Consider the following 21315-nt stretch of genomic DNA (forward strand, 5'->3'; position numbering starts at 1 on the left):
CAACTTCAATGCATTTTGCTAATTTTTGGTAGATTCGCCACAGATTCACTCTTCACTAGACATGATATCTGATGAGCCCAAATGGGTAAATATGCCCATGGTGCCCAAATGGGTAAATATGCCCATGGTAGGACTGAGGCCTCTGGAGCCCACCAGGTCAGAACTCAAGGACCCACCTCCTGGCGTTGGCCCCCCACATCCATACCATTTGCCTTCCTCCTCCTCCTTAACTTTACAGGTACGGATAAGAGAGGGGGGTCTGTGTGGGTCCAAGTGGGGGAGCAGGCTTAGACCGGTGGTGCCCATGAAGGCTAGGGCCCATTGGATTTTTTCCGGTGCACTGCTGGTCAACTGAACAACTGAACTGAAAATGTTTCAATGCTTTAACCAGGTCTTGTAACCCATAGCAAACTTTCAACAGGTAGCGTTTATCAGTGACCTCTGTTTAAAAGCAAACATCTGACTGGTTGGGTTACCAGCTAATATTGCATTTTCAGATAAATGTTGATGCAGGGGCAGACCTACCTCTACACAAGGATTTCATATCCAAGCCCATAAGGAATAATCTGATTGCTGGATAATATACATTGCACAGTCTCTACCCAGACAAAAAGAGAGGAGGCTTCCTCTATGTGGTGATTAGATGCCATTGTGCCTGGGCAGCGAGGACTCGTTGCCACAACTGGGTTTATTAGAGCCCATTCAGGGGCCTTAGAATTTGAATGAAAAGACAGAAGCCTGCCTGTAAAGTGCCATATGAAATGCAGAGCCTGACGTCAGGAGCCGATTATCAGGCAGGAGCCACCAAACAAAAAATAAAACTCCTGAGAGGGTGATAATAGCCACTAATTATACCTGTGATTACAGTTATAATAGAACATTCCTCTATCCCTCACGGGGTTATTCTGAGGAGGCTTCTGATGGACTTTGCGTTGCCAAGTAACGGCATCAAATTGTGGCGTTTTATTCTTTGGGTTTGAGACTTTTTTTTGACCAATGGCTCGTTGGTACATTAGGAGCAGAGGAATTAAATATACGGTGGATTGAGGATTAAAAGGAACAAGGTCAGAGGATTTGTCACTTTGTAACAAAAGCACAATGGCACCAGCAGGAGGGTGTAATTTGACTTTCTTGATTGATATTCATTAAAAAAAAAGTATAATAATATATATATGTATTTTATATTATATTCATATAATTATTTCATGGTCATCAAAGGTCACAAAAATAAAAAGTTTGAGAAGCAGGTGGTTTAGTCACTCAAAGTAAAATTTCCTTAAAGGGATTTGCGGTGGGACATGAATTTATACTATTGAGTGATTTTACTATATCTACCAGGGAGCTGTTATCTGGTTACCTTCCCATTGTTCTGCTAAAGGGCTGCTGGGGGACAGAGGAAGGGAGGGCTGATATCACTCCAACTTGCAGTGCAGCAGTAAAGAGTGACTGAAGTTTATCAGAGCACAAGACACATGACTGGGGGTACATGGGAACCTGCCAATATGTCTAGCCCTATGTCAGATTTCAAAATTAAATAGAAAAAAAATCTTTTTTGCTCTTTTTGAAAGACAGATTTCAGTGCAGAAGTCTGCTGGAGCAGCACTATTGACTGATGTATTTTGAAAAAAAATGTTTTCCCTTAACAGTATACCCATTCCTGTTTCACCCTCCCATTCCTTTATAGTATTGCTCCCACCTGCCCTGCTAATCCCAGTATCATTGCCCTTAAGGTAAAAGTGTCTACTCTGACTAATGGTTGGTGCTGGAATTTCTACTTAAACAATGGCTGATTCTCTATCTTTACTGTTACCATCTTGTATCACTGTCTCCTTCATGTTCTTCTGTTTCCATTTTGTCCATCTTGTCATACTGTCTCCATCTTGTCCTACTATCTCCATCTTGTCCTACTGTCCCCATCATGTCCTATTGTCCCCATCATGTCTTACTGTCCCCATCTTGTCCTACTGTCTTTATCTTGTCCTACTGTTTCCATCTTGTTCTACTGTCCCCATCTTGTCCTACTGTCTCCATCTTGTCCTATTGTCCCCATCTTGTCCTACTATCTCCATCTTCTCCGACTGTCTCCACCTTGTCCTACTGTCCCCATCATGTCTTACTCTCCCCATTGTGTCCTACTGTTCCCATCTTGTCCTACTGTCCCCATCTTGTCCTACTGTTCCCATCTTGTGCTTCTTTTTCCATCATGCCCTACTGTCTTCATTTTGCCACATCTTATCCTACATCTCCTTCGTGTCCTTCTGTTTCCATTTGTCTTACTGTCTACATCTTATCCTACTTTTTCCATTATACCCTACTATTTCTATTTTGCCCTACAGTCTCCATTTTGCCATAGGTCTACATTTTGCCTTAATGTCTCCATCCTGTCCTACTATCTTCATTGTTTTGTCCTAGTGTGCCCACCTTACCCTACTTTTTCCACCTTGCCCACTGCCCTTCATGCCCTTCCAAACCTACTATCCTCCTGTCTTTCTGTCTACAACTGCTGTTCTGCAAAACTCCTATTTGGATCAGCTCCCCAGAAATAATCCAACCCTATGTGGTAAAAGGGATGTGACTATAAGATAAAATAATGGCTATATTTCATTTATCTGCCAGACTTCCCCTTGCACTGGGTGGAACCCAAGCTCACTCTGTGCTGTAATTACACTGATATCCAATAAACACTGATTATGTTGTGTTTAAATTGTGCAGCCCCCAAGTGCAGAACTGTATCTAGAGAGTGTAATGATCTCACAGATGAATTAACAACAGAGGGGGATGTGTCAAAGTTCCTTTAATTGGTTAATTAGAACTAGATGACTAGATTAATCATTATAAGGAATCAGCACTAGATAAAGCTAAAGATTTGTGTCAATAGATGGGAGGGGGCATTACCCAACCATATTGCTTCTGCATTGCCTGTTGTCCATATCTGCTGCTGACACTGTTGGGGCCCTCTACATAAGAATATGGCCTTATCTTATTAATTTGCCCACTGCTGCTATATAGGGTGCAGGGGGGGGACATCAATTAAATAGCCTGTATCCTATTACTGAGCATCATTCCCTATCACTCCTGTTTGACTGATGAGGTTGCGCTCAGACGGGACCCCCTGTGGATCTCCTGCACTCCTATTTACTGGAAAAATAATTGACTATTACAACTCGCCTTTGCCTCTTATAGTTCATTTGTGTAAACGTGCCAGAGAGTAAGGGAAGGAGACACAGAGAATAATGAGGAACAATGGCAAGGGCTTAAAATACCAAATATCAGGTTCTTCCAACAGAGAACTTCCATGGAGTCAGAGCAAACATACTAATATAGAACTGAGGTGCAATCCTGTTTAGCCGGAGCTACAAAATCGGATGGATTGGGTAAAATCTCTGTGTACTAAAAATCCATTGAGCTGTGTGATTTAAAGGCAAGGAAATCTGGTCCCGAGTTAAAGGGAAACTGTACCCCAAAAACAGTTTTTGCACAATGAAAGAAAAGATCATTCCAAGCAACTTCCCAATATAGATTTATTAAAAAAAAACAATGTATCAAATCTGCTGATCAGCTGACCGCTGTTACATATGTTTAAGTAAGTAGAGGCAGGAGTAAAGCCAATGGCTGCCTTCAATAGCTTTTACATGTGCAAATAAGGAAATGTGTAATGAATATTTATTGGGTAGCTTCTTAGAATGACATTATCTTTCATTATAAAAAAAACGTGGATTTAGTTGAAGGACTCCTTTAACTGCACCTGTAAATGTCTCTATGAATCTACTACTGTTAAAAGCAGGAACCAGCCACCTAATGAATATCCAACATCTGAGAAACCTCTCTCTCTCTCTCTCTCTCTGTTAATGGGGATCCTTGTGGTGTAAAATGTTCTCGTTTGGAACCATCTAAAAGGGAAGGATAATGGGCTTTGAGCTATGGCTCTCCGGCGGCCTGTTTCCAAAAGGATTCCCCCCCGACAGCTCTGGTTATTAATGGGCACGAGGGACTTTAAATTCTCTGCTAATGTGCAATCTTTATTTTTAAAAGCAGCTGTCACACTTCTTCCACCCCCCACCCGACTCCATTCTCGTCTCCCCGGCACAGGCTGTGCCAAATTATATGAATGTCTAATGAAGTGTGGCAAATCCTTTCATGTCGTGGTCTCTCTTCCTTTGTCATGTTCTTGATTCTGTCTCGCCTGTTACTTTGTGTTTCTCGTCCTCATCTTCCGCTCATTTCAATATCTAAAGAACCCAGCACAGACTATCAACCTGATCTAACAAGTTAATCGTGGAAATACCAGTGTCGGCTGGCTTCCAGGGTAACCTAGAGGGATGGGTGTTTGTTCTGCAGAATCAGTAAAGTGTAAAATGAGTGAAAATCATGAAGCATGTAAGATATATGTGTTCATGGGTGTATGGCATGGATGGGTCACTTAGCTTCACACAGCTTAATAGAACTGTCCATGTAGAAATCGCATTGCTGCAGGGGTCCCTGGGTATGAATCGAGGAATGCGTTGGGCATCCCCTGTCTGACCCTGCCAGCTGTTAAGCTTGGGATCACAGTCTCAGATATTCGTCATTAAAGGGATCACTAAAGTAGTGAATAAACGGGAGCCTTGACAACCACGGGTGAAATTCAATGAAAAAAATCTTTATTGTCAAGTAACTTTAAAAACATGAACATGTATCTTCCTTGAGGCCATTATCTAAACCATGACGTGTCTAGTCACCTGACACGTTTCGTGCCTCACTATGGCACTTCATCAGCGGTGAAGTGATGAAGTGCCATAGTGACTAGACACGTCATGGTTTAGTTAAAGGCCTCAAGGAAGATACCTGTTCATGTTTTTAAAGTTACATGGCAATAAAGATTTTTTTCATTGAATTTCACCCTTGGTTGTTAATGCTCCTGTCTATTCACTACATTATTGGACATTGCAGATTTTGGTTGGAGAGGAGTCCAGTCGGCGGGAAGCCACCACGAGGGTAACTACAGAACCGCTCACATGTAAGTGCCTAAAGTATATTAATGGGATCACACCAAGATTTGCACTTTATACCATTATTTTAGGGGCGGTTTCTGTCTGTTGAATGTAGGACACCCCCCCAAGAACCAACAGGGGAGTTTAGGGCTCACTGTTAGTGTTAGCGAATCTGTGCAGTTCTGCTTCGCTGAAAAAATTGCGAATTTACTGTGAAATTTATAAAACATTGAAAAATTTGCGAAATGCATTGAAGTCAATAGGAATTAAAATAATTTTGATGAGCGTCAATTTTGACACGAACAGCAATTTTTATACATTCGACTATTTGGTCCAAATGCATTAAAGTCAATGGGCGTCAGAATAATTTTGACACGCAACAATTTTTATGCGCGCAACAATTTTGACATGGCCAGTGTTTTTTTGGGGCATTCTCTCCCTGAAGCTGTGGGTCTGGAGCAACTAGACCACTCAACTATCTGTGATGCTTTAGCGCCCTCTTTAATTAAACTAAATGCACCAATGAACAAGGAGTCCCAAACTAGGAAATCCAGAAAGGACATTGAAAATAATGACATGGTGATCAACCAATCTCTGATCACTACGTCATTGGGACAGCCCTCGACATCACCGACCCCTACAAAATGTCATCAGTCCCACTGCCCAACATCACCGATCCACCCCACATACCAGTAACATAACTAAGGAGGGTCGGACCTGGGTGCAGGCTGTGCGCTTACACCCCCTGCACCCCGGTAGTTATGCCTCTGCCTGCCCCCGCCCCCTACATGAGCACTGGGGACATAAGTATCCCCAGTGCATGTTACTATTCGGCTTGCCATACCTAAAATTTGGCCACCCTATGCCCGGACCTTGTGGCCTTGCCACAAATCCAGGCCTGTAAATTCCCAGCATCCCTCAACAGAAGGGTTTTGTGGTTCCAGAAGTAGAAGTGGTCCTGAGCAGTAAGTAAAAACTAAATGGAAACATTTTAAAGCTGATTGTCATTTGGCTCTTTGGTGAAATTCGTAAATTGGCAACTTATGTCAGAATTTCCAACCCTCCAGTTGCAATACTTCAGCTAATGACAGGTGCATAAAAGGCGACTGCAGGGCTCTGTCCACCTACCTGCTAAGAAAAGGTTTTTGTTGTTTACAGGAAAAGGCCCAGAAACTTCATCATTTTTAATAAATGAGTCTTGCAGGTGAAGGGCCCCCCAGCAATGTAATGAAGGGCCCCCAGCAATGTAATCTGACTGTAGCAAAACTGTCATTCTAGTCTGCGCCGCACCTGCCCATTATAATGTCCACCTTTCTATAGAATAATGAGAAAATGAGAACGAAAGGAAAGACTTGAACAATTTGTTTATTACATTTTTTTACCCTTCTCATTTATTCAAACATACTAACGTTTTATCATTTGATACATTACTCAGCACCACCAGCAACTATTATATCAAATAGTAACACTTCCACTGCTGGTAAAGCCCAGGGAGCATGCTCAGTACGGACTGAAGCTTCAGATTCCAATTTTAAAACTTTGATTTTTGAAAAACAGTAAAAGACAAAAAATAGAAAGCAATTAAAATAAGTTATTCTTATTCTATTTAACTTTTGTGAAGTCTGCCTTTAAATATATAAATCATGTATGTATGTATGTATAACTTTATTTGTAAAGCGCTGTTAAGGAGCCGCAGCGCTGTACAGTATATAAAAGTACAATATATATAAAAGTATACATGGGGGAGACAAATCACATAATAAATATATACAGAATCATAGGACAAAGAGCGTATGTGCTATTTGGTAAGAGACATAGTGGGAACGAAGTCCCTGCCCTGTAGAGCTTACAGTCTAAGTGGATGGGAGCCTAACATACAGGTACAAATTGGAGTTGAAAAAGTGCACAAGGTAACGCATTGTCAGTAGGGACAGGACTAGGCTAATGTTCTAGTGGTCCAAAAGATAGGCTCTTAGTTTTTTCTTGAAGAGATTGAGAGAGGGTTCCTTATTCAGGGATAGAATTCCAGATGTAAGAAGCAGCAAGATAGAAGGGTTTGAGACGAGAGGTGGCAGTGGATGTGGATGGTGTTAAGAGAAGGTGGCTCTGAGAAGGGCGAAAAAGATGACCAGGAACATATAGTGAGAAAGGAGAAGAAATGTAGTGAGGAGCAGAGGAGTGAAGGGCTTTGAATGTTAGTAAAAGTGTTTTATTTTCTATCCTTTTCTTAACAGGCAGCCACACTAAGGATTTTAGTTGTGGTTGAGCAGGTTACCTTTTAGGAGAGAGCAGAAGGATCCTGGTAGCAGACTTTAAGATTGATTGGAGGGGAGAGACATGTGAGTCAGAAAGACCAGTTAGGAGGAGATTGCAATAGTCTAAACGGGATAAGAAAAGGGCATGGATTAGTGTTTCGGCTGTTGTTTGTGAAAGAAATATTTATGGCCAAATGAAGATATAAGGTCTCCTAAAGAAAGAGTGTGCAAAGAGAACAACAGAGGACCAAGTACAGAACCCTGAGGCACCCCTACATTAAGATGAACAGGAGGAGAGGATTTGTTTGCAAAAGTAACAGAGAAGGAGCTGTCAGAAAGGTAGGAAGAGAACCAGGCTGCAGCTTGATCACGGATACCAATTGAATGGAGAACTTGCATTAGTACCGAATGGTTAACAGTCTCAAAATCAGAAGATAAGTCCAGGAGAATGAGAATAGAGTAATACCCTTTGGTCTTAGCAGTCTGGAGATGATTTGCAACTCTACATAAGGCAGTCCAGCGAAGGGAATCAACATGTCACCTCCCTCCTCCCATATGTATAAATACAAATATACAGAGAAGGAATGTTCTGGGAACATAAGATATCCTCATACTGTACTGTCTAAGGGGAATCAATATGGCACCTCCCTCCTCCCATATGTATAAATACAAATATACAGAGAAGGAATGTTCTGGGCACACAATAAGCTATACCCTCAAACTGTTCTGTCAAAGGGAACAATATGGCACCTCCTACCCATATGTATAAATACAAATATACAGAGAAGGAATGTTCTGGGCACACAAAAAGCTATACACTCATACTGTACTGTCTAAGGCAGTGTTCTCCAACCAGTGGCTCTGGTACAACATGTTGCTCAACATCCCCTTAGATGTTGCTCCCAGTGGCCTTAAAGCAGGTGCTTATTTTTGAAATCTTGGTTTTGGTTGCAATAAAAAAACATTTGTTTTTTTTAATATAATTGTTTTTTAAAATAGAGGCTCCTGTAGGCTACTTGTTCACATATGGCTACCGAACAGCCAATCACAGCACTTATCTGGTACCCCCAGGGGCTTCATGCTTGCGTTGATCCACAGCTATTTTTATATCTGAATGTGGCTCACGGGTTAAAAAGGTTGGGGACCCGTGGTCTTAGGGAAACAATATGGCACCTATGTCTATCTATAGAGAGTAAGCAATATCCTGATATTTTACCATGTATTTATGGAAGAGTAAATTGAGAATGATCTCAGTGGGGTGTGTTTCCCCCTTCAGGCAAATAATCAGTCAGAAAAAGCAATTAAAACATCCTCTAATTGCTCTGTAGATATCATTATTTCAATGTGAATGTTCCTTTAATAAAGTCTCCGCTTATGTCTCCTCTTGACGTGATTGTAAGTAATTTGCCTCCGTGCGTCTGCAACTGAAATCCTGCGTAGGAAACTCAGATGCAGACCCCCCCCCCCCATCAATAAGTGGTATGGCAAGCTTTTATTATGGGCCACTTTTTATTTTAATTGCCCCCATTATATAATTAGAATGTTTATTTCCATGTTAGAGTATTTATTGAGTCCCGTTTAATAATCTTGTTTCAAAATTTTTAATGCGCCCAGCTCCGGAGGCAACTTACAGTATATGTATTTATTTCCCTCGATTTGCTATCAATTAAAGGGTAAGAAAGGGAATGAAAGGGAAATAATGAGAGGGATTTTAGGGGAAACATTTTCATGTGTTTCCTACTGGGACGGTACTTTCAGTTCTGCTCTCATCCGAGCTCAGTGTGAGTTGAATAAACAGTATGGGGGCCACATCTCCGTGCCACGCTGTGATCTTTTTCTTCTTTTAAATGTTTTCCTGGCAATTCGGCGCACGTCTCCAAGCATCACTGATCCTGTGCATTTGTTGCGTCAGACAGGACACCTTTGAAGTCCCCTTTAGAATGTCTATGTGTCTGTCTCTCTGCTGCTACTCGCAACCTCCCTCTTTGCATTTCTAATCTCTCTCTTTATCTTTTGGGAGTTTGATATGAGCGGAGTTTCAATACTAACCTCACCCTTCCCTGTCTTTAACCATCTGTCTCCTTTTATTCCCAGTCTGGGGAGGGACCCCGGGCTGAGCAGGTAGAGCTATGATAAAAGGCAAGACATGTCTAAGGACAGGCCTGGATGTAATTAAATACGACTCTTTGCATCTGGATTCAGCCGAGAAAACGCAAATAATTCATCTTGTGTCGGTGTATCATCTGCGATCTGTTTATTAAAGGACACGCACTGGGTTATCAAGATTGAAAGGAGCAAATTATAAGGAATCAGCCACCCGGTGTTGGCATTAGAAAGTCAGCAGTTTTAACAGCCAAGTAAAACCTTTAAAATTCAAGATAGGCCAACATTAGGCCTCTCCTATATTTATATATTAGATACCTATCTAGTGCTACCAATCCCTATTTCTATAGGGAAATGAGAGCAGAGCAGACAGTAACCATTTACTCTAGTGTCTGTCCCTATATATTAGGTTCCTAGTAGCTATTACTCATAGCTCTGTGTGTCTTTCATTAGAATCATAAAAACGCTACTTGCTAATACAACCCCCACCCCTGTGATTGGCTTTTTGGCCAGGCGGGTACTGAAGGATGAGAGAAATAAGGTTCATGAATAAGATATTATTTCCAAAAAACCCGACTGATTTAGAAAAGGATGGGAAGTTGGTGAAATTGGGATAAAGAGGCTAATTTTCATAGCTGTTATGGATGAATACACAGTATTAACTTGTATGTAAAACCTACAAAAAACTAATTTGTTATTAACAATTTTGTAATTAATTCCTTAGAAAGTTCTCTTGTGCTGAGCTAATGGGATTTGAACCAGCTGGAATGATAAACCTGTGATAGATTTTTTTCCCACATGCGTAGAATTTAAGGTCTCATGGGTATTAATGCTGCTAAGTGGCTCATTGTGTAATTATTTCCAAAGGGACTAAAACAAAATATAAAGAGGCAGAGCTGTCTTCATAGGTGTCATATAGGGCCTGTGGTCCTGAGAATTGTTTGGTCCCAAAAGGGAACAAATTGAATATAGTAGAGTTTAGAAATAGTTTAGTTGATAGGATGGTAACTGCAGAGCAAGATGGCTATAGTTGGGCAAAATGATGACCGCAGGGTAAGATGGTAGGACAAGATGGGGGCAGTAGGACACAATGGAAACAGTAGGGCAAGATGGAGATAGTTGGAAAAGATGAAAACAGTAGGGCAAGGTGGTGACAGTAGGGCAAGATATTGACAGTAGGGCAAGATATTGACAGTAGGCCAAGATGGAGACAGAAGGGCAAGATGGAGACAGTAGGACAAGATGCTGACAGTAGGGCAAGATGGAGACAGAAGGGCAAGATGGAGACATTGGGACAAGATGGAGACGGTAGGGCAAGATGGAGACGGTAGGGCAAGATGGAGACAGTAGGGTAAGGTGGGGACAGTAGGACAAGATGGAGACAGTAGGGCAAGATGGAGACAGAAGGACAAGATGTTGACAGAAGGGCAAGATGCTGACAGTAGGGAAAGATGGAGACAGTAGGGTAAGGTGGTGATAGTAGGAAAGGATGGGGCAGTAGAACAAGATGGAAGCAGACAAATTGGTGAAAGTATGGCATGATGGAGAGAGTAGAACAATATGGAGACAGCAGGGCAAGATGGTGATTGTTATAATATGGAGACATTAGAATAATATTAAGACAGTAGGACAAGATATAGATAGTATGATAATATGGAGGCAGCAAGGGAAGATGGCAATAGTAGGACAATATGAAACATAAGGGGAAGATGGTGACAGTGAACAATATGTAGATAGTAGTTAAAGATTGCAACATTAAGACTATATATAGAGACAGACAGTACAATATGGAGAGAGTAGGACAACAATGTGACAGTAAAAGAAGATAGCAACAGTAGGACAAGATAGAGACAGATATAGATAGGTTCTTTGAAGTTATGGTCTGATGTGGCCTGGATTGGGTAGGCTGATTTAGCTAAGGGCCCCAATAACCTTTAAATAATACTAAATACTGTGCCACACAGTGCCATCTGTAGCAGTTAAAGAGAAGTTGGCCAGAATATGATAAACACCTCCAATGTTAACAGAGGCATTATTGGATGGATCTTATCAAGAACACAGATCAATTAGGGATAGCATGGCTTTAGGTTCCGGGTGCCACAAAATACATATTGCTCCTTTGAGTTTCATTGGCAGCTGTTCTTCTGGGAAATGGAAGCCTGGAGGATCAATAAGAGGGGCGACTTGCAAACAGTGGCTGAACACAGTGACCTTTTCACTGAACACAACTGACATTTGATTGAACACAACAGAATTATGTATTCTTAGATGTTTGAAACATATTTTACATTGTGCTTTGAAGTTCTGATATGGCCAGAATGATCCCAAAGTGATATCTCAGTGTATCCCAGATTGTAACCTCTATAACAATTTACAGATATAGCCAATACTTCCACACATACATATACTTCCCCTTTAATATGCCCTTGGCTGGTGACTCTGTGGGGTTTCCTCGCCGTTCAGGATTTTCCAGGCAATGTTTGAGGAACATTTTATATGAAGGCAGATTTGACTTTTTCTAAAGTCAGCGCAGCAGGCAGGACTCCCACTGGCCTCCAGATTTAAATGAAAGAACAGAGATTAAGGACACTGCTGGAGGTTCTACAAGGTTGTCCTAAATATGGAATGAGCCATTTGGGCCTGAAGACTGAAGACAGCGGGTTGTCAGAGAGGCAAAAAAAAGTTTTTATTTCACTTCCCCTCATTGTACAGCAGGTTGTATCTCTCATCCTGTGCGCTTCTGTTCAGCTCTCACTAAATCTCTTATTATCAGAGCAGGTGGAGGGTCCAGAGTGAGAAAAGAACCCCCATCCCTAAAACAAAATAGTGCTTTTTACTCTACCTCTTATATCCACCCCTCCTACACTTACTTGGTTCCTTTGGAGTGGCCCTCTTATTTAAAGGTTAGGGTGCAGTGAATCATTAGACTTGACAAGGGAGTAGGATATATTCATGCGCAATAGTACTTTACACACTGGCGTGGCGGCACTAAGAGGCTACAAATGACAGAAGTTGTAACCTAAGAGGCATATGGTTCCTGGCTGATTTCCAAAAGTTTGTGTGAAAGTTGCATGAACTCATCCCACTCCCCCTCAATCTTCTGTGGTAGTGACTTTGCCAAAGTCTCTCTGTGCCCCTCCAATCCCCAGTAATTGAGCTCATGAAACAGTACAAGGTCCAGGCACAAGCAACTGTCAGTTGTTTCTTGTCTCTGCTACAGGAACCTGATTTATATAATAATGATTGACTTGCCCAATGACTTGCCCAACCTGGAAATGAGGAGATTTTCTGCCCTCTCATATGATATTTATGATAGTCATTATGAAACTGTTACCCTAGTGAGTAGTGATGGACGAATTTATTCGCCAGGCGCGAATTCGCGGCGAATTTGCGCGATTCGCCGCCAGCGAATAAATTCGCGAAACGCCCGAGAAAATTCGCGGCAAAAATTCGCCAGCGTCAAAAATTTTTTTTCTGAAAAAACGTTTCGCGCGAAATTCACTCATTTTTCGACGAAGTGAAACGGCGCAAATTCGCCCATCACTACTAGTGAGGCCATATGGACCCTGGAGGACCTATTCCCATCCAAAGACATAACATGAATCACTCCTGCACCCGTAATTTTCTGCACCCCATTATACCTTTAGTGGGCCCATGTGAGGGTGGCACTGGTGCAGTCACAGCCCTCACTGCCTCTGGCAGTTCCTTCACTGTGATGCTAATAACTTGACACTTAAAGGAGAACTAAAGATTTACACAGAAAGTGCTAGTAAGGTTGGTACACTGGCCTGCAGTACTTTCTTTTAGGGCACCATGCTGCCATGTTTTATTCATTCACCAAGTATCCCCTACACCAGCCTGAACAGGTACAATCACCCTCCAAAAGTGCTGACTGTGCAAGCACCTGACCCATGGTTTTAAGGTTTAGTTCTTCTCTGCCTCCAGATGTCCCAATCTCATTCTTCTAAGCTGGGAGTTGTAGTTTACACCACGCCACTTGCAATGCATCAATCTGCAGCTGACTGAATAACCTGCATCTTATGCATCTCGGGCCTTTCCTTCTCCGCGGTTGTTTTGATTTGTATCTATTGTGCCCCTTATCCGTTTTCCTGCCATGGCGATGTCCTCATGTACATATAAATAGTTGTTTCCATGCTAATATTACATATTTCCTCGCATTTTGCTTTTTCGCATTACAGTCGGTGCAATAAAACCACTGGAGCATTGCACAGTTGCAAATGATGTTGTTTTATTTGTTCCATAAATATTTAAATCCAGGCTTTCAGCCGGCCACTTACCAAGGAACTACCTGGCTGCCTATTTGTACCGGCACCGCCTAGAACAGCCAATGGCACTTTGAGTCTTTCAAATGAGCTCAGTGGGGATGAATTGGACTCTTCATGAGTCAATTGAGTTCTGCAGTCAAAAGGGTCTATTGGACATAGGTAGGGGGTTTGGTTTGCCCACAATATTCTAACAGTAAAAAATCACTTTTCAGGTTCGTCTCCATGGAAACCTTTTGGGAAAAATATAGTCACCCTGTCTGTATGCCGAGTTTTACAATTTAAAGCTAATTGGAGCGGCGGGAGAATGTCACACACCATTGACTTTATGTGCTCAATCTGTATTTATCCCCCATGCGGGCGAGGCAGGGGACACCAGAAGACTTCTTTTGAGGCCGTGTTTAAAAACCACTCCATACGAAATGTTAGCACACAGGATGTCGCTGTAATGAGAGGCTGCCCAGGGCCGTGGATTGGGAGATTCAGTTGAGGGACAATACCATGAGATGTTGAAGGCGGAACAATTTGATGGATTCTATTTCGCTTGGTGGGAAAGAAAATGTTCCGCACATTTTCCTTCCTGCATTTGTGTGAGAAAGGCATCACTTCCCAGTGTGTGGCATCAATAACAGGGTACAATCTATTGAAACCCCTCAATCACCATCATCCTGGACCTGTTGGTATTTCCAGTTCTTTAGAGTAGGTTGAACAATGTGTGGTGGCATATTCTGCTCCTCCCAAGTGGCCCAGTGCCAATGTTGAGCTAAAAAATAAGTATTGCTTTCTGGAAAGTAGGCGTGGTTTATGAGATTAGGGTGCATTGATGGGTATGGCCCAGGTGGGGCAGAGGTTCCACCTTAAATGTCTATAATAAAGTTATAGTCTTTCCAGGTGGGAGATCCTCAAGTCATGAACCCTAAAAGCAGCAGGATTTAACAGAAAGTGTGTGGGGGTTCATGTTCTAACTGGGCATGGCAAGGTGGGTTATGGGTATGGACTAAATCCCTCTCTATCTAATGGTGTAGCTTACTGGGAATGGGGACATGACAAGTTAGGGTTGACCATGTCACCCCTTGAGTTCAAGTACTCGGGACCCCAGGTGACTGAACTCAAGAGTCCCCTACTAGTGTTCAGCATGCATTGGTTGCTGGGGCCAATGCTTGTGGCATAAAAGGATTGAAGGAATATGTATAGTATCAGGGGCTTAGTTATGTAGCGGGATAGCACCACGCATGCTGGTTAAATTGCAAATTTTTAGCCCATAACTAAGTTCCATTTTTGGCACCAAGCAAGTAAGGCTTTTCTGTGTTGAGATGCTATTCTTTGGATAAACACTGGTTTTGATGGTCTGCTTTTGTGCCGGCCTGTTTCTGCAACCCCCGTGTAAGCCTGAGGCATGTGCACCTGGGCCCCCAATATACTTTAGTGAGTTCACCCAACTGTGTACTATTGGATCTCCTTCATGTATAACCTTAAATGACATGGCTACAATAAACAGACAAGTCCTGAAAATCGAAGAATGTCCTGGTATTCTGGTGGGCCAGTCTGACCCTGACCTTTATGTTGCTTCATGGCTTAAAGCCAACCTGCACCCACATGCCTAAAATGATTGGTGGTGGTCTTCAATTACACTGTGAACACAATGTTGCAGAAGATCTTCCATATACCAAGATGCTGGCGGTTGAAGACCAGACTTTATATTTTTCTGTATGCTGCGATGTACAGTATAATGTGTGCCATCCACACTGCCATTCCTGTTATTCACCCAGGAGCCCAGGGGATAAAAAACATATGGACGCACAGTGATAAAGGCTGTCGTTTTCTGCATTTATTCCAAATATTTGCCTCTGGCACAATCAGACCCCAGGCGATTCTCTCCTAATTTGACACTCTGAAGCTCAATTGATCATTAACTTCAAACGACATACACTCCTAGCAAAGCTGGTCCCTTCTGCTATTTATCATTATACAGAAGAAGAAAGATCATCTCATTTGCCCCAGGGGGGGTAAAGATGGGACATTTGTAACGTTAAAGCTTCAAACTTAATATCTGGTGCAGGTTCAATCACACAAGTCCTAATTCTTCAGCATCAGGTGGAAAAGGAATTTAAATCTAGAACCTACAGACACACACAAGGGTCAATCAAGGCAGTGTCAGGTACAATATGCTATTCAAACGCAAAGGGGCTAAAAAGACAGGAATTAATACAAGCTGGGTACCCTCAATAATGCCCTATTCCTATATAGACTTTAACTATAGCAATCAGAGAAAGAATAACAATAATTCTATTAAAAAAAAGTTAATTCCAAGATTTTACTAAAAAGTTAACCACCATTAAATTTGGGGCCTCCCTGGCTCTGGTGCCTATGATTCTCTTTACATATTTTTCCCCAAGAAAATGTGGACCTGTCCCACTTTTCTTAACCCCCAAGGGGCAGGACTTGTTTAAAGTGAGTGGGCTTTGGCCATTGGTTCATGACTTCCAGGTGTGGCTTGGTTAGATCCAGTTGTGGCCCAAACTTTTTACTCTGAATAAGACAGGGAAATTATTTTGTGTTGGATAAATCTAAACCAGTGTTTTACAAAAATTACCCTAAATTTAAATTTCTATCACACAAATGGACATTTTTCACTACATGGCCAAAGTGTGTAAACACCTGCCTCTCCAAATGCTCATTCCTGCACAGAGTGCATTAAAATTAAGTTTGCTGCTATAACTGCCCATACTCTTCTGGGAAGGTTCCCACTAGATGTTGGAACATTGTTGCTGGGAGTTGCTTCCATTCAGCCACAAAAGTAAGGGCACTGATGTCGGAGATCAGACTCATAGTCGGGTTTCAATTTATCCATAGGGGTTCAGTTGGGTTGCCCTGCTCTTGCTGCTGTAACTGCCCATACTCTTCTGGTAAGGTTCCCACTAGATGTTGGAACATTGTTGCTGGGAGTTGTTTTCTTTCAGCCACAAGAGTGAGGTTGGGCACTGATGTTGGAGATCAGGCTCATAGTCCGGGTTTCAATTCATCCCATAGGGGTTCAGTTGGATTGCCCTCCTGTTGCAGCTTTAACTGCCCCGGTGTTTCTGGGAAGGTTCCCAGTAGATGTTGGAACATTGTTGCTGGGAGTTGCTTCCATTTAGCCGCAAGAGCATTTGTAAGGGCACCGATGTTGGACTCACAGTTGGGGCTCCAATTTATCCCACAGTTGTTTAGTTGGGGTGAGCCCAGGGCTCTGTGCAGTCATGTTCTTCCCTTCTGGGCAAACCAATTCTGTACAGACCTAATTCTGTGCATGGGAAAGTTATTGTGCTGATACAGGAGAGTGCCTTCCCCAAACTGTTCCACAGGAACAGGAAGCCCCCGTCCATTGCTCCTCCTCCACCAAACTTTACCATCGGCATGCGTTCAGGCAGGTACTGTCCTCCTGGCATCTGGCCGACCCCGGCTCCTAGTGCCTGCCCATGGTGTGACCAAGCGGTCGCGAACGCACACGTCGGAGCACTGGGGAGCTGTGCGTCCCCCGTGTTGCTCAGAAAGCAGCTGGACAGCATGCCTCCCCTAATATTTTGCCGCCCTTGGTCCGGGCCTTTATGGCCTCGCCACAAATCCGGGCCTGCCCAACCCAGACTGCCAGATGGCGATAAGCCATTTATTTCTCCAGATGATGTGTTGCCAATGCTACAGAGTCCAATAATGATGACCTTTACAGTACTCCAGCCAACACTTGGCATTGCACATGGTTATGCTAGGATTATCACTAATAAATTCCCCACCCTCCATGTGAATAGTTCTTGCATTGACATTGCTTCCAGTTTGGAACTCAGCAGAGGGTTCCATCTGAGTATTTGGTATTTTAGAGGCTCTGCCTGGATATTATAGTACAAGTTAAGGTGCATCTCTCAAACCATATATTCTAGAGAATGATTTTGTTGGATTGATAAGGCTTATTTATTCTGTGCCCCCGTAGCAGAAATATGGGTGATGGAAACCGAGAAAAATATCTGATAGGCTCAGTATAAAATATTACAAGTAAGAGAGCGAGAGAAATGAGTCTAAGCAACGCTGCCTCTTAATGAGAGCGGCAAAAACAACGGCGAAAGAAAACGGAGGAAGTCAAGCATCAACATAACGGGATGGAATAAATGCGCTTTTGATTCTGCAAGGAAGGAAGAACGGTGATTTATTGCCTCCTTGCCGGTGATCTGTCACTGTCTTGTCTGTTCTAGGGCAGATGCTTCAGATCCGCCATGGTAATTAAAGATACAAGAATTTGCACGTTTCGCAGAACACTTTTCTTACATTTTGGGATGAGTTCATTTATTTTTCTTTCTTTATGTTTAAAAATGACAGTGTATTTAAAAAAAAAAAATGTTGACGCTCGGGACGTTGGGATGAGCCATTGAGTGTGTCCTTGGACCCTCCCTAATCCTTTCCATGGGGAGCTTGGTTACAAAAAAGAGACAAACATAATAATGATCTTTTACAGGGCTGAATTATTTATATTTTTGGGGAAGATGAATGATGAGAAAGCAACCAGGCAAGAAATTGTATCTCTTGCCTCAAATTCCCAAAGAAAACTGTAAGCCCACTGTACTGTGGAATTGTGGGTAGCAAGCGTGCAAATAAACACGGCTGAAGGGCATGTCAATATGCTGTGACCAGGAGATCAAAAATTGAAGGTTCTGCTTTTAAAAAAGTACTTAAGTTACATTTCTTTCTGCCATTCAGCTTAGAGGTCATTGGGGAGAGAAACAATGTTCAAAATGACATTGAACTGCCAATAGAGTGCCACAGGGTACTTTTATATCAACATGCTGGCAGATTGGATGCCAGTGCCAAGGCACAATGCTACAGACAGAATTATCAGAATTTGGATTGTTTCATTCAAGCACGCTCCATTTAATTAATGTCTATTTACCCCATATACAGTTAGTTTCAAAGTGGTTTCCAGTTGCAGTTTGGTGATCAGCTGTCACTAGAGCAATCGTTCACAAACGGTAAGGGTGGCTCCACCCGGGGGTGTAGAATAGTGGCGGGGCGGGGTCTGAAAGCCGGTTCGGGTGAGATTTGGGAGGAATGCCTGCTGCTCTCCTAGATACACTAGGACACTTAGCTTAGAAGGCACTGGCAGTTAAAGTGAGATTTGAGGTGCACTTATTTGCTGCCCTATATATATTTTGTAATTTTGTATTTGTGCCCAGGTATGCCTGGAATTATAGCAGGGTGATTGTTACCCCAATGTTTCTATATTTCTGTAACCTTGTTATGAACTAAGGGATCCAAGTTTTGGGGGGAGGGCTTATTTGTGCCCTGAATACCCATGGAAATTTAGCAGGGTGACTGTTACCCCAATGTTTCTATATATCTGTAACCTTGTTATGAGCTAAGGGGCCCAGCCTGAAGGCCAGTTCGGCGGAGATTTGGGGTGAGTGCTTATTTGTGCCCTGGGTACCCCTGGAACTATAGCAGGGTGACTGTTACCCCAATGTTTCTATATATCTGTAACCTTGTTATGAGTTAAGGGGACTCAGCCTGATGGCCAGTTAGGGGGAGATTTGGGGTGTGTGCTTATTTGTGACCTGAGTACCCCTGGAACTATAGCAGGCTGTGACCCCAATGTTTCCTTGGTTTGATTTTCCAGAAGGCTCGTTAGAGTGTCTCATTCTCAGTCTCATAAATTGCAAATAAGCAAACTCTATAAAAAAAACAAGTTCATTAAGTCCCTTTCACATTCAGACGCTACGTCTGGAGCAATCCCTGAAATAAACCACGTGCCTTTATTATTTGAGACAAATACCATCCCAAAAGCCAAATTACTTTTTACCCCTTTGAGGATTAAACCTGTGCAACTCAATTGTATTTTTCTGTAAACAGAGTTCTTTCAATTACCTTTTTGCTTTATTTTTGTGGCATTAAAATTTCCGTCTTTTTACTGAGAGAATATTGTAACAGAAGAAACAAAACATTTATCTTCTGACGTAAAAAAGTTGGACGTTTGTTTTTGCAAGATTTCGGGTAGCTAGTCATTAAAGTATTAAGATAAAAACCTCCTGTATAATAATACTTGTATGTCTCAGCCGAGCCTTTGGTTTTCACAATGGTCCGTCCTTGGCTATTTGCTCATCCCTGATTGCATTTATAGCCAAATAATTATATGCAGAAGCCACATTTTGCCACTTCATGTAAAAAGAAAAACATAATTTAGTTCATAAAAGCAGCCTAGTTTCTAACGGGAATCATTGTTGTTCCAACACAATAGCTGGAGCATAAGGAACCATAATGAATTTTACATTGTTGCCCCTGTTTTTTTTTTTTGCCATTCAAGCATTTTAATGCAAAATTAATCTTTGTATCTGTACAATCTTTGAATCTTTTTGGCTAGTCATAACAGCAGTAATTCTTAAAATGATGCATTTCTTTAATATTATTTGTAGCCCTTTTGTTAACTATGTCTCTGACTGTTGGAGATGGGATGATGGGAGATTCAGACAGTTGAGGGGAAACCCCTTAGACCAGAAAGGGCTAACTTATGTTTTTCAGCTTGTATCCATCTTCAGGTCCCAACACCCCAAGAAAGTAATTTGCTGACAGTGGGGCATTGAGGAATCATAATAAGGACAGAGGTCTTCTAGAAAACAACAAGTTTCAGCTTGAAATTGTATCTATTGCATTTTCAACTCCATAGCCTGTTACCCTTTACCAAAAACCTGTCCCTTATTATCAGAAATTGGTTTTTAATGGTTTTCAAAAACTATTGAAGTGGACTTCACTTTAGATGGATTTCGGCTGGGGGGCTTATTTCTAGCTGATCTGGAGGGACTCCACTATTGATACTTGAGGGTACATTTTCTAGCACTACTGCATGTGACTCCTCACCTCAGCTGGATCTTCAAAGAAGTATGAGAGGAAGGGTCTCCAGGCTTAACCAGGGAGTGTAGGTGTGAAGAAATACATGAGAAGACAGACACTTCCTTTGAACAACAAATATCATCATACACCAGGTTCACAACGGATACTACTCACATCACATGTGGCTGTTGTAAGTGCCTTGAATCCTCAAAGGGTGCTCCAAGGTATTAAATAAAGAGTTCATGAGTAATAGTCAGTTAAGTCCCTACATGTTGGTAAATGTCATCTGGGGAACTAGGGCTCCTTGGTGGAGCACAAAGCTGGCATTACTTGCTCAAACTGTCTGACCTAGACTTGATTTACTTGTTACTGAAGCCTCAATAGAGTGGAGACCACATTGAAAGAGTCATGTGCCCCCTCCCCTTATATAGACTAAGGTTCAGGAACTAGAATAAAAATATATGGTCATGTTGGGTTTTTTTGGTCAAAAGTTAAAATAATTAGAAACTGGTACATCTGAATTTATTGAAGAAGCTTACTTGTCTTCTGAAGGAAATATTGATGTTTCATTTAGCAAATATGTTTTTTCTTACATTTTGCAGATGTTTTGTGGAAGACAGGAGCTCCAAAGTGGCTTGGCTGAACCGTTCTGGTATCATATTTGCTGGAGATGACAAATGGTCCCTTGACCCAAGGGTAGAGCTGGAAAAGAGAAGCCTGCTTGAGTACAGCCTCCGCATTCAGAAAGTTGACGTCTTTGATGAGGTGCCCTACACTTGTTCTGTGCAGACAAAGCAGCACACGAAGACAACACAGGTGTATCTTATCGTGCAAGGTAGGGTAAGACAAAACGTCTGT

General features: G+C 42.1%; 1 protein-coding gene across 9 annotated transcripts in view; it reads left to right on the top strand.

Moving 5' to 3' along the window:
• The window catches only part of LOC108709279 (limbic system-associated membrane protein), a 1032477-nt gene that overhangs the window by 844383 nt on the left and 166779 nt on the right, over positions 1-21315 (top strand). For all 9 annotated transcript variants that reach the window (XM_041583499.1, XM_041583497.1, XM_041583500.1 and 6 more), the window contains one exon: positions 21060-21292. In XM_041583499.1, coding sequence (XP_041439433.1) covers positions 21060-21292 — 233 coding nt within the window. The remainder of the gene's footprint in view (positions 1-21059; positions 21293-21315) is intronic.

This window comes from Xenopus laevis, chromosome 2S, assembly GCF_017654675.1.
Source record: "Xenopus laevis strain J_2021 chromosome 2S, Xenopus_laevis_v10.1, whole genome shotgun sequence".
Lineage (NCBI taxonomy): Eukaryota > Metazoa > Chordata > Amphibia > Anura > Pipidae > Xenopus > Xenopus laevis.